This window comes from Idiotropiscis lumnitzeri, chromosome 16 (assembly GCF_059441095.1).
Source record: "Idiotropiscis lumnitzeri isolate Australia: NSW breed Sydney's pygmy pipehorse chromosome 16, RoL_Ilum_1.0, whole genome shotgun sequence".
Classification (NCBI taxonomy): Eukaryota; Metazoa; Chordata; class Actinopteri; order Syngnathiformes; family Syngnathidae; genus Idiotropiscis; species Idiotropiscis lumnitzeri.
In genome coordinates this window covers 10,699,239-10,713,416 of record NC_142406.1, presented here as the reverse complement: position 1 = coordinate 10,713,416, position 14,178 = coordinate 10,699,239, and the positions used below count along the sequence as shown (strand labels likewise).

At 41.1% G+C, this 14,178-nt stretch overlaps 2 protein-coding genes across 4 annotated transcripts; both read right to left on the bottom strand.

Annotated features, from left to right (window-relative positions):
• Window positions 1–135: 135 nt before the first annotated feature.
• Window positions 136–2,676, bottom strand: cbx3a (chromobox homolog 3a (HP1 gamma homolog, Drosophila)). Of its 2 annotated transcripts, none has more exons than XM_088278524.1 (5): window positions 2,517–2,676; window positions 1,793–1,955; window positions 1,414–1,570; window positions 1,048–1,142; window positions 136–720 (listed from the first exon to the last, which is right to left on the bottom strand). In XM_088278524.1, the coding sequence occupies exons 2-5, from the start codon at window positions 1,945–1,947 to the stop codon at window positions 594–596; spliced, it is 534 nt and encodes a 177-aa protein (XP_088134650.1). In that variant the 5' UTR covers window positions 1,948–1,955; window positions 2,517–2,676; the 3' UTR covers window positions 136–593. The 2 variants fall into 2 exon arrangements, with proteins under 2 accessions (XP_088134650.1, XP_088134651.1); XM_088278525.1 differs by having other exon boundaries at window positions 2,545–2,676.
• Window positions 2,677–3,280: 604 nt separating this feature from the next.
• nfe2l3 (nfe2 like bZIP transcription factor 3) lies at window positions 3,281–9,815 on the bottom strand. Of its 2 annotated transcripts, XM_088278507.1 has the most exons (5): window positions 8,959–9,815; window positions 6,466–6,546; window positions 6,106–6,219; window positions 5,569–6,013; window positions 3,281–5,417 (listed from the first exon to the last, which is right to left on the bottom strand). In XM_088278507.1, the coding sequence occupies exons 1-5, from the start codon at window positions 9,433–9,435 to the stop codon at window positions 4,651–4,653; spliced, it is 1,884 nt and encodes a 627-aa protein (XP_088134633.1). In that variant the 5' UTR covers window positions 9,436–9,815; the 3' UTR covers window positions 3,281–4,650. The 2 variants fall into 2 exon arrangements, with proteins under 2 accessions (XP_088134633.1, XP_088134634.1); XM_088278508.1 differs by lacking the exon at window positions 6,466–6,546.
• Between the last annotated feature and the right edge of the window lie 4,363 nt (window positions 9,816–14,178).

The following is a 14,178-nucleotide window of genomic DNA, read 5'->3' as shown; positions in this document are numbered from 1 at the left end:
TCACGACAGCAACAGACTGGGAGAAGGAAGATATTCCCCATCCTGGTCCTTATTTAAGTGAAGAAGTATTATTTTAGAGTTTTGAAACTTTAGAATACGATTAATACTGGTGCAGGGTGGCCAGTTGGGACAGGATTATGTGTTTGACCAGAAATTTGGCCAAAAAACAACTTTATTTGAATCAAAGCAATATTTACAATAAAAAAAAAAAAAGAAAAAAAAGTTGACAAAACAAAAGTAAAACAACGGCAGACAAAACACTTCATTCCGAAGAGACAGTGAGAGCGACGTTGACTGACATACGATGCGCGTAACCATAAGCGACTGGGATGAGGACGAGCAAGCAGCAAATTCCGGAAACCTGGCATCTTTAAAACAGAACAATTTCCATGGACATATCTATCGTATGGAACAATTCCGATCTCCTACGCAGCTGGGCTATGCATGGTGTACATTTTGAAGATGGAACAAACAACAACAAAAAAAAAACTACAACAGCTAAAACTAGAAGGCCAGGCCAACTAAGAAGAGTCGGTCCTGAGGAAAAAGGGGCGTGGGTGGTTTTGAGGAGGCGCAAGGCCCGAAGGCAGCTACTACTGAGCTTCATCCTCCGGACACGAGTGCCATGTTAGCCTCTCCTCGTAGAAGGCAATGACCACTTGAGGGCACTTGGTGTTGGCCTCGTGGGCCGGGACTAAGTCGGCTTCATCCGAGTCTTTCCTACGACGACAAATGGAGGAAAATGTGGCAACAAATTACTATTAACGTTTCCTCGTCCAGGCTGCTCAGCACAACATGGCATCGAAATATGAAACGGTTCTGTTTCTCCAAAAGTGTTTCATATGTACAATCAGGAAGTAGGATGTTTCACGCTTGATAACATTTTCAAAAGGCCCACAATGCTTATGTTTGAATTCAGTTTCAACATTTTTGGCAAGAAGAAAGTTGGGCATGGAATATTTGAATGTCATCTTTATCTTGGGTTCTAATGGGTTATGTTTGACGTGAGTGATTCTTAATTTAAATGTGCCCCACCGTCCGTCTTACCATTTCATCAAGAACATCAACTCTCCGCTGCTGTCTGTTGCACCGATGATTCGTTCGGGATCAAGTTTCCTCGCAAAACCTCTGGGTTTCTCCGGCTGTAAATACAGACGGCATTAGTCAAGTATATTGTGTGTATGTGGAAAAGGATGAATTATTGCAATTACTAAATGTGTGCCTACTTTTGTTGACATGAATGAGTGGGTGAGGGACAGTAAGTGTCGTCATACAAGACGTACGCTGATTACATGGTAACAAAGTGTCATTAACAAAAATGTGAGGAGTGAACCAACTTTATAAGGTACTGTAGTTATGTAAACTTCCTAAACATGAGGGATTTGGGTGCTATGCAGATTTGAAACTACTCACGACATCTTTTTTCTTCGCATCCATTTCAGAATCGTCTGCAGGCGCCTTTCTCTTCAGAGAAGCCGGCTTCTCTTTAATATTCTTCTGGGCTTCGAGAAAAGCGTTGATAAGCTCCGGACAATCCAAGTTCTCCTCCGGCTCCCAAGTGTTGTCAGCTCTGAATGAGCAAAAGTGAGTTGTTTTTGAAAATTAAGATAAAAAGCAGGATCAGACAATCAACTTGAAATACATTTGCAAGGACTATTGAACACCGAATTGAATGCAAACGTGCAGGGTCTTCATGCAACTACAGAAGTAAATGGACAGACCCCATAACAGTGAAGCCCTTTGACCACAACAGGCGGTTGGTGAACCGGGGGTCTGTCCCGAGGCAACTCACTCTGTAAATCCTTTCCACTTGAGGAAGAACTCCACTTTCCCATTCACAATACGCTGGTCCAGAACTTTTTCCACCACAAATTCCTCAGGTTCCTCTTGTGTGCCCTGCCCCCCCTGTGAATCCTTCCTACTTTTGGTATTCTGCTTCTTGCCCATGCTGTGCTCTATTAAAAACAGATAATAAACAGTAAGACTTCACGTGTTAATAAAAATTATTAACACACTTAAAATCAAGCCGAATAACCACAATTTGTTAGTCTAGACCAGCTTATCCTGCATCACTCTACGATAAGGGACAACACGTCCACTTTGCGTTACATAGAACAACTTTCTACAAGAAATATGTTCTTATGTATCTGTTGCATGGCGATAAAAGACCCAAAGTTTCCGGACATTATTTTTTTATCGATGAGTGCTACCTACAGCACTACGGTGGCGCACTCGACGTGAGATCGCCCTAGAACCAAAATAGGGCCGATAGCAAGTTAGCGCAAATGTTAAAAGGCTCCCCAGACGCACAATTGGGCTTTTGAAATGACTGAATTAATCCTCAACTTCCGTTAACCGACGATTAGAAACGGACATGCGGCGATAACTTGGACGGTGAGAGCACATACACACAAACGCGCGCGCGCGAGGCATTCAATTAACGCTAAGAAAGGGGCTTTTTAAAAGCGAGCAATGTAGTAATAAACGGTGCATTCGTTTCGGCAGCGAATACGCACCTTTTCTACTCAACTAAAAACAACTCGCCTCAGTTTGGACGACGGCTGGTGAACACGCGGTCGGCTTCTTTATCCAAACTAGCACAGGCGCCAAAACGCTAGCTTCTGGCCTTCTACGGAAGCCGGTGAGTAAAAGGCGCGTCGCTTTTCGTTGGTGTCACTTCCGGGATGGCGCTCGACGTAATGTAATGGGCTCCGATTTCAATGAGTAGTAATTTTTTAATATCCCATAATTTATATTCCTATATACTTTATTCACCCGTCCACTCCGAGCAATTGTGAAATTTATTTTTTTTTTTTGCACTTTATCAAGTGACTGATTTTTTTAATAACCCAAGCAATCATTGCACTGCATTTGAATGGTTGAAAATGAAGCACATTGAACAGGATTGTGATATATATTTTTTTAAAATAAGTTTGACAAATACTTGCACGGCAAACCACAAAAAAAGACAAAGCATCTTATAGTGCTGGATGACTGCTGAATTGTAACAGTTACTGTATACCAATAGTCTGTTTTCTATTTTATGGTACACACAACTGTCAGTCCAAGGTGTGCAACAAAATGGTAAATTAGCAAAGTAGTTTCAAAATATTACCATCCTTGCTTAAATGAAATAGTGTACCTGTATATTTAAAAGCACAATTCATTGTAGTTATGGTTGAGCATGTGACACCATGACTGATAACCAAAATGATTTTCTGTGATTAATAAGACACTATTGACAACGTAGAAAAATGTTATCATTAAATGCAAAGAGACATAAATTGTATATATTTTTAATCAGAATCGTGTCAGAAAGCATCTTGCAGTCCCCCAAGCAGAAAACAGACTATCACATTCAACAACACCATGCAATCAAAAACATCTGCCCAGCAATGATGAAAGGGGGAAAAACATTTATTCCAAGTTAAGAAGTAAAGACTTGGCCGAACCAGATAAATAAAAATGGAAAATGTGAGAACCTAGGAAGCAAAATATATCATGAACTAGTTTGTGCACATCTCTCTATTGAGTATCTTCATTTCGAAGACTGAAGAATGCCTCAGAAAAAAAAACACAGCAACCCCAACTAAATATTTTTTCAGTCCCAAACATAAAATATGATTGTATTCTATCTTCAATGGGATGGTTTAGGTCCATTTTTACTAATACCGGAGTGGTAGTTATAGTGCACCACGTTGGGCGGTGCTCTTTTTTCAAATTTCCCCATTGTGGGACTAATAAAGGACATCTTTATCTTTAAACTATTTTTATTTTTTCCCCCCAAAGTTTTAAAATGAACTCATGTGAGAGGTAGAAAATAATCTTGTCAAATCCCGCAAATAAATTAGTACAAAGTGTGCTTTAAACCAATAAATGATTTCAAATTGTGGAACCATTAACCATCCAATGCAACTTAAGGCCTTGTCCGTTTAATCATTGGTATACTGTTTGTCATCAAGACATAAGGAACACAATTGCTCATCTTAAACATTTAATACAGTGCACACTTCCAAAAATCTGAAATAAATCTGTAAACATCAGATGTAATTTCCCATTTCTCTTTCCATTTTAGGATACGGTTGCCATAATAGAAATAAAAAGACACTGCCATTGACAGTTTTTGCTGCGTAGAAGCATTTTGTGAACTTCAATATGGTTTAATAAATACAGCCAGTAATCACCTGCGTGTATCGTCGCTACACTGAGAGGAGACATTAAAACAAACGAGACTTCGCCGTAATGTTTGCTGGCTGGCCACGCTGACACGTAAACATGCCTGTCAGCGACATTTCTGTCAGCTCGAATAGCCAGCATTCATTTGTGATCCATTTTGATATTTGCAGGCACAGAAAGCGAGTGGTTGCATCACAGCACATACAGTCCCATTTAAACTTTCCTTTCAACAAATCCATCTCAAAGAAGCTTTGCATGTCCAGTGTCTAGGCTACAATCCCCCCCAATAAGTCAATTTTTATTTTTTTTAAGTAACTCTCTTTGCAAGTTTCTCATTTTTTTTGGCAGCTTTAGCTGTTTTAGACTCCCAACAGCAGTGGTTCGAGACACACGCGCACAGACCTTGGTAAGGCGATCTCGCAGCCGGAGAACGGCAAAAAAGTTCCGCTTTAGATTGGACCAAGAAATACTGCATCACTGCTTTTTCCCCTTCTTCCTCTTGTCCGTTTTGTTACTGCTCGATGCAGAGACAGCAGGCCGTCTCACAGGCTGAACGACGACCCTCCCGTTGGCCCCGCACTGCAGGGTGAATCGGTCTGGGTTCAGGGGCTGTCCCGAATCATCCCTCAGGCGAGCCAGGACGTCTCTGGTGAGCTGCTGAATCTGCTGCCCCACGGCCCCCATCGTCTTGGCCGTGATCTGCTTCTCCCTCAGCAACCTGTCTCTGTGGGCGTGGAGTCGGTCCACTTCCACCTGGAGCCCCGTGATGGCGTCCAGTTTGCGCTTGCGGCAGTTCTGCGCCGCCATCTTATTTTTGCCCCGCCGCCGGATGTCCCTGAGGAGCGTCACCTGTTCGGTGGAGAAGCCATGCCCGTCGACGATCTCCAGGAACTCCTCCACGGGCATGTTAACGATCTGCAGGACGGAATACGGGATGCACATGGCGCGGGCGCGCAGCTCGTCCCGACTCAGCTCCCGCTCCTCTAAAGTGGGGCCTTCGTCTCCGCTCATCGGCTCCTCTTTGATGCCTTTGTGGGGGAGAGTGACCGGTGGCGGGTTCAAGAAGGCGGGAGATGAGTAGCTGTGGTCATGCCACACGCGCTCGCTGAGATCCACACGGGGCCACATGGTGGTGCGGTCCAAAACACCTTTAGAGGGCAGTGAATCCACCTCGCTGCTGTAACCTGTCGCTCCACATTCATCTTCACAGGAGCTAGATGACGATGACATATCGGACGAGCCTGAACAAGCAAAGTTGATTTGAGTTGATTAGTTCAAAGAAAAAAAAATCTGTTTACAAGAAGTGCTACACTTCATCACAGCAAACAAATAAGGACTGCGCCGACTGATCGACAGCAAGGAGTCGTGATCAGGTATGAAAGAAGAACCCACCTGGGGAGAGTGGACCTCCAGAGCTGCTCTCCAGAGAAAGACCAGAGTCAGAGTCCAAATCCTCAAGGAGGTTTGAGTTTATACTTCCCAAAGAGTCCATCAGCTGCGAGTCAATGTTTTCCAAGCCCTCCAAACCCAATTGATTGATCTGGTCAAAGACGGCCTCATCCAGGCAGTCGCCCAGCATGCTTTGCAACGGCGTGCCGCCACTTAAGTTACACACCGAGGCAAAAGGGAGCGCAGCCAGCCCCAGGGCCATCCCCGGTGAAGCGTCGGAGCGGGTGGAGCCGGTGGACTCCTGTCGGAATAATGGCCTCTGCTGCCTGGCATCAAATGCGCCGCCGCTGGTTACCATGGCATCCAGCAAAGTGGCATCCAGGTTGATGCCGCCGCTGTCGTCTATGTCCAGGTCTGACAGGCGCTCAGTCACAAGAGAATCCAAGTCCTGCAAAAGTAGCACATTTTGACTTGCTATTGTCATTTGCAAAAAAAAAAAAGAAATAAATAAAATATGATCAACGAAACACAACAACTTACATCAAGGTTACCGACGGGCATTGAGAGGAAACTGCTCCAGTGCTGGTCAAAGTCAGTCGGGGGCGGCGGGTGATGTGGTGACTCAGACAGTGCAGTGATGCCATCAAGCACACTCTACAGGCGCATCACAAATCAACGTGCTTAACAGGATTTAATGCTTAATTCCCACAATTACGCAGTCACTGCTGCAAGATATTTCTATTTATTTTCTTTTGGATTACATCTTGGCCAATCCTATTTTTCAAGTATATTGATAAAAACTTCGCCCCACCCCTACCCTACTAGCTTACTATAGTGCTCGTTATAAGTCGGACAGTGTCTACATCCAAATAAATGGGAGCTGACCAACGAGGTTTATACCTCTTGTTCCAAAGTGGAACTGAGTGCCAGCTGAGTGACTGGCGCAGCTTCCTCCTCCTCTTTAACGACAACATCATCCTCCTGGCGGGACACACACACAAACAGATGGTGAGGAGTGACGCTTATAAAAAAGGGGAAATTAAAAGGATTCAAAATATAAGCACTGGAAGGGTCAGCCAAACTCTGCATTTGTTCGCCAAATGAGTTCTGTCAAAGTATTTTTTTTTTTGATGATGACATTGAGATGTTTGTTTTCATTAGCAGCTGTTCGAACACCAGATGGAAGTGAAACGTAACTACTTTTATGGGCAGAAGACTGAAGATGAGCCTTTTGGGACGAATAAGAATTCTGTTAGGAAGTGTTTGTGAGAATGAAAAGTGATGACAAAGAATATTTGGAGCGCTACAGAGCAGTTTTAATCAAAATGTACGTCAGCAGAGCGCCACCATACAATATTCTTATTATCTCAAACTATTATTTTCTGGTCTGACGTGATAAGGTCTTGTTTGTTCGAATCTATGCTGCACAGAGGTGTGTGGGAGGAAGGGGGGGAAGGCATTATGGACAGTCAGGGGGGGGCAACGTCCATGCATAAACTGCAACTTTTGTTCTAGCAAACAGGGTGGACGTCTAAGCCCCACTTCACCTCTTAAGTCTCACAGCTGGCGATTTAGTCTGGATAAAGTAGATATGGTGTTACACAACTGGCGGGCGGCATCAACTGCCCTCAAGACGGAACAAATCCACTCCGCATTTTCAATTCATATCAAACCCTGGGACATTTCCAAGACATGGAATGTGAAGCAAAACGATTCACAATAGCTCACATATGAGTTTTGTTCATTTAGTTAATTGTGGTGTTTGGGCTTTGTTGAGTAAAGAATGATAATAACTCGCTTATTTTACGGATAAGATCGCCAGCTAGCTAGCTAGACCAGTTAGGTGATGTCTGTTCATTGCAAAATAAATCCACTCCTCATGGGTGTCAATAAATTGGAATATCAAGGGAAAGTCCATTTATTTCAGTAAGTTGGCCTTCTGAAAAGTGTATTAAAGTCATATGATCTTTGTTGAGCCTCCTTTTGCATTAATGGACAGCGGGCCATGGAGGTGATATGCTTTCGGCACAGTTCTAATGAAATTAAATCATTGTCCGCATAAAGCTCAAGGTGGTTGACTTTGGGTATTTTGGTGTCGCATTTTAGAGTGTATTACATCGTCTGACGGCTTTGTAAAATCAAGAATGGCAAACGCTTGCTTGTTAAACAGATGAGATCACTAGCTAGACCAGTTAGGTGTCGTCTGATCTTCAAAATATCTACTTCTCAAGCCTCACGTAAGTCACATTCAACTGTATTGTTCCCTATTTCAACACACTTGGCGGATTGAGGGAGGGACGCCCTTATTTGACATTCTGATGACATCACAGGCTAATAATAGCGTGCCCCGCTTATTTAATCACAGTGATTGTCTCTTAATTTCATGTCGTTGTTGATGGCAAGGCAGCCAGTTTCGAAGTACGTAACAAAAAATAGGTTACATGTTTTAGGTATCAGTACTTTACCCGAGTATTTTTCTGAAAAGAGTACTCGGTACTTTCAACTCCGTATATTGTCAAAATAGGCTTGTTTGTTTTTGTAACTTCTGCGGATGATGACATCAGATGTTAAAAATATGTACTGCAAGTAGAGAGGCAATGTCAACTGTGGTCAAGATCTCAAATTTGTTTTTCATGGTGCTAAGTTATCAAAACAGGTCCCTCCCACCCTTCTGTAAATGAAAATCCACAATTGACACCTCCCTCACAAAGGTTCACAGGCTGGCACCAAAGTAAGGCTTTTGTTGCTTTATAGCAAAGAGGTACAAAAAATAAATCTACAAATACAGAACCACTTTCTCTGAAGACAAAGAAAAATTCCAGAGTGTGTAATGGTTTACTTTTACTTAAGTAAAGAAAGTGAGTGTTAGTTACAGTACATAAGCTGCTTCTAACTTTTGTCACGCTTTGTGCAACAGTTCCATACTCACACTTAACCCTTAAAACTTGGCTGATGACACAAGTGCCACATGGAGATTTCGTGCAATTTCGCAAGTAATTGACAGCTTACAAAATAGTTCTATATGCGTTTTAGATGACACAAGGTGGCGGCAAAACACGCTTTCGCCAAAAGGAAACACCTCAACTCACTTTAACATAGTTCTTTGGCTAAAGTTACCACAAGTTGGTCCACAAGTTGGTTACAGAGTAAGAATTGTATTGCCTTGTTTTTTTTATTTGTTAAGCTACTGAGAAGATGTTCCAAATTAAAATTAAGAGGTATGTATTTCCTGTGGCACTGTATTTTCTCTTTTGTACATTCCAATAAATCTTTCTGCCTTTACACAACAGCTCTCACTCACTTTACGTAAGTATCTGAACTTCTAATTTACAAGTAGTACTTGCCACGTCCTTAGTTTATTGAGATTCACGCAACATTACAAAACATACTTGCCTGTGTTAGAACTCTGCTGACACAAGGCCCAGGTGAAGATGTTCGCTGAAGCTCTTGGTTCCTATCATCACTGGCTTGGTGACTTTCTGGGTCCGGCTCGGTGTCTGTGCTGCTGCTCGTTGAAGGCTGTCCACTGTCAGACTTGTCAACGGGCGACACTTGGTGCACCAGCCATGCGTTCAGCTGCGTGGGGAACCGCGGAGAGCCCAGATTCCGAACCTCCTCTAGCAGCCGGCGACTTGCAAAGAAATAGTCCAACTCTGGGCATTTGGGGTGCACGGTGTATCCCCCAAGAGTGTCTCTTAAATTATGGAAGGGCGTCTGGGTGTAGGCTGAGCTCGGACCCAAATTAATCTCAATGAGAGGCGAGTAGTAGTCACTTAAGTAGCTGTCGATGTCAACGCGAACTCCAATCAAACTGAGCAAGATGGTCAACTGAATCAGGCCTTCTGTGAAGTATTTTTTCGCGACTTGCATTTTCTAAATACGTTGGCACTGTAGATAAATATGTAATGCTTGTCTAACAGTTCCCCTTTTTTCCGATCGGACAAAGGGAAAAGCCTTAACAAAGAGCACGCCTTCCCCTGTCAGACAAAGAGGTCCGCCTGTACCGGCGAACTCGTCGGTTAGCAAACGCTATGCTAGGTGCTAAGCTACCAGCTTTATGACCAATTACCGTAAACCTCTTGGAACAAACATAGCGAAACACGCTACCTTTCAATCCCTTGTTGTAGACCGCTTGTCGTTTTAATGTTCAAAGCCCATAGACGTCATTAATGTTACGTAAAGTGCGGTGTCGGTGAAGCTCAATGCCGATACCCAAAGAGTGCTCCACAAAAAGAACTTCGAGAAAATTTGCATAACTAAGGGTGATTGGGCAATCGCGTTGACTACAGCAAGAGCTAATTGGACAATGTAGCGATCTGTCAGACTTTCAGCCAATGACATTTCCTCTTCATTGGAAACTACTTCCTGTTTCCGCAAGACTAAACTACAAGTGTTTACCTAAAAAAATAACAATAAACTCGTATGGCGCTTCAGGAAGATTACGTCTAATAATTGTAACGACTAGCATTCTATCGCATTTAGTTTGGTTAATTTCCAACGTCACAACGGTTACTTTAATTTCTCGCACTGGTTTGTCAACAGTGTAGTTTGGTTTCACTTACTGGGATCATGTGTCTGGCTGGGACACTTCGTACTACTGACCTGCTTTGGTACTATGTTTAGCCTACTGGTAAAAGTTAGAATTACAGTATGAACTTAGTAAACTTGTTTACGGGCGCCTTCAAAACAACTTATGTAACTAATATATTTTTTTAACTTTCAAATTCACTCATCCATCCATTTTCTACATCTTGCCGCTGAGTGCAAGAGTGACAATCAACCATTCAAAGTCACACCTATGCACAATCTGAACCTAACATGAACATTTTGGGAATATGGGAGGGGGCTTGAGTACCTGGAGATAAAAAACAAAACAAAAAAAAAAAACAGGGAGCGCATGCAAACTCCAGACTAGAAGGTCATCGTCGAAATTTGAACCCCGAACCTCAGAAATGTAAGGCAGACTTGGCAATCATGAGGCCCACCATCTTGCCGGTTTTCAGTCATTTGTCCCATTTACCCAAGCACCCTAACTGACAATTATAATTGAATGTGCTTTGTTCAAATCATTGCCCAAGTGGAGCTCAAACTTGATACATCTTTCTTGACCTTTTCTACTCTGAACCATTTAGACTGACAATGCAAAATACAATAGTTCCACACAGAGAACAATAATCATTGCCCAACTACAGTTCAAAAGTAATCTCTGGTGACTCTTTGTATGACATTTTAGATTGAACAGTGTAGACGAGTTCCACAAACATTGACAGTAATACTTTGGTAACAATATAAATATAAACATTGTCTCCACACATTCAGATAAGTATTTGAATCAAAGGAGAAAGGATCAAACAAAAGGTGTATCTATCACACATTACAGAAAACCTTGAGTCAATTTCAAATAAGATAGCGTTTTTAAGTACTTTATTATGGATAACTGTTAATAAGGGCCGTATAATAAAGAATAGAAGACAACGCAATATACGAACCGTAATGTATTTTATTGTCAACGTTGCAATGAAAAGGCCGGTCTGTTGAGCAGCATATAATAAGGAAGTATAAACACACCGAGCTTCAGGGTGGGTGAAAAATAGCTCACTAATATAAGAATCTATTGCACTGGCATTTTGGAATTATTTTATGTACTAACTTGGAAGCTCGCCATTTTGCTAGTTTCCTTCCATCAATGCAGCGCTGTGTATTCCAGGTTTTTCAGTGAAGAGACGGGGCTGTGTGCAGAATCATCATCACTCATTCCTGACTCGCCACTTGTTTAAAAAAAAAAAAATCTAATTTTGCAGTTTTTTTTTTTAAAACGCTGCCTTGGTTATGTGTCAATGTCTCCCATGTTGAAACAACATTCTTAAAGTGCTATTTTCAATAGGTTGATGATTTAAAATTTTTGGCATTCATAATGAAGGTAGCCCTTATTGTCAGAGCAAATGGCAGTGGCTCATTGAAATATACTTGCATAACATTAAAGACAAAAGAGCAGAACAGCAAAGACATAAAAAAGAAAAAGCTTAATAGAAACTGAGTTGCACAATTCCCATGTGCTGCCCTTCAGATTCTGAGTGGATAAATTATCCTAACGACTCATTAAAACCATTATCAAGCCATTTGGGTAACATTTAATATACTTTTCAGCAATAAAACCTATGCTTCATCTTTGATGAACACTTAGACCTGCTATGCAACTGTATTTTAATGTTGATCATTATGATGGTACTTGGAGAGCTAAGTATCTTTTGAAGTGGAACTTGATTTAAAAGGTTTAAGAACCACTGATCCTAGGGACTAGTTCTGAACAGATCCGTATGACTCGTTCAACTACTGTTGTAGTTAGTAGACGGTTTTATAGTTTGACTGGCGCATATTGCATTGCATCTTGCAAATTGGCCGGTCATACTCAAACTTCTAATTTGTGACCAAATGACACCATGAACATGTTAACTAAACTTGTTTAACTAAACAACAAAGCAAAATGTATGCAATCTGGCTTCCAGCAACACGTTTTATTAAGTAAGCTTGTCAACACTTAAACTAATCAACCCTCGAGTATTTATGCACTTTATTAGTTTGTATAAGCTTTAAACTACCTGGCTTCCAGCTACAACCTTTTGCCTGTGTTGCAGGTTAGAAATAGAGCATTTCTACGTGGCTCCACTGCGACACCTGCTGTTAAAAAGTGGTAGCACTAATTTGAAAATACTTTGCATTTCTGATCACATAGTAGACACAGACCAACGCTGTTTTGACTTGTTTTTCTTTGACTACGAAAGAAATACGTATGATTGCGTAAATCCTTGCATTTTTAAGCCGCACGCACTGACCAATTACCAATACATTAACCAATAAACGCAAAAAAAAAAACATACGCAGCAGATGTCTGACTGATACAAATGTAGCAATCTAGTCATGCATGTCACCCACCAGTCCCTCAAAAAAGTTTAAATCACATTTATCCCCAACAAGTAATCGTCCAATTCAACGTCCCGCAAATCCATCCCCGAGAAATCCTTAAGAAAAAAAAAACGTGGAAAATAATCTACTCCAACTGATCGGACACAAATTTAACAGTTACCTGATTAATCCACAAGTATTTTCATAACGATGTGAAATACAGTTAAATCATCTTTGCGAACTTCTGACAGATTTATTGAAGCGAGAAGGCGGCTCTTAAATCATACCCACACGCTGCTCGAAGCTCCAAGCTGATTGGTGGCAATTCACGTGACGTCAGTCAGTCTGCACGCATGCGCGTTATAGCACAATGGGGAAACGGCAAACCGCAAATGTTCCATCGGCACTATTTCCCTCACCTTGAATTATGGAAAATTGTTTCATAATTTTTTTTTTTTTTTTTTTACAAAGCACACGTGTGCATTAAAAGTTCTATTTGCAATCAACCCATCTTTGGCAACGCCAGTGATATATTTAAACTTTGTACTTTAACTTTTTAAATTGTCTCTATATTTATCAATCTTTGGAATGAGTCAGTTTTCCACGCTGAATAGACAGTGCATAAAAACTATTCAATTTGATGACGAGTCTATTGATTGGTAGCCAACTTGATTTAATAGTCACACTAAACGTCTGAGCAGGCACTACTGGCATTGATTGGAGTCTGCATAAATGAGATTAAACGATTACTTCACTCTTCTACAGGTTTCATAACTTGTGAATTTGCAGGACTGCTATATATATATATTTTGCAAACGTTGTGTCACATTTTTTTGTTAAATTAAAACCAATTACTTATATAATTACATAATTTTAAATAATAATAATAAAATATATGGTCATTGTTAGAATACATTATCCAATGTTTAGGATTTTTTCACAATTGGAATATTTTATTTATTATTACCATTGTGACTCGCATTTAACAATACAAACAAATTAAGTTTAAAAAACATTTTAAGGAAATTCAGTTTGATCACAAGTATTTTAAAATGGTTGTTTTGAAGTTAAATAAGCATTTTCATTATTTTGTGGATTTAGTATCAGAAGAGACATGAAATTAAATGTGAAATATAATAAATGTGATTTTTATTTTTTATATTTATTAATTTTTTATTCTTAATTTAATTCAATTCCGTGTGTGTGTGAGCTTGTGTGTCACAGAGAGGAGCTCTGTCCTCCAGAGAGGAAAACATCACACTGGCTGCCTCTCTCCCTCCAGACCTCGTCGCTGCTTGATTGACAAGCAGCTTTAGCCAATCACAAGCGGGCAGCGACATCCGTTCTCTCTATTGGTTAATCATCTCAACTCCCACACATTGCATCTGCCAATAAGAAATGTCGTGGTAGCGCCCCCTCTTCGGGTCGATTCTCTGGCGCCCCCCAGTGGAAGTAAGTAGTTTGACACTTGCGGTCGTCTGCGAGCTGTTCGTTGAATCAAAAATGCACTGGGATTTTAATTTCTTTACTTAATCTCCCTTTCAATACGTGCCTTGTTTTAAAAAGCATCATACTCAGCAAAATGTTTCTCGGCTTAGACTAGCTGGCAGCCTGGCTGTATTATTTAATAAGTCCCCTATATAGAACATCTGTTTTATTACCACAGAAGTCAAGAAAGACCCCTGTAATTTATCCACCGTTTAGTAACGC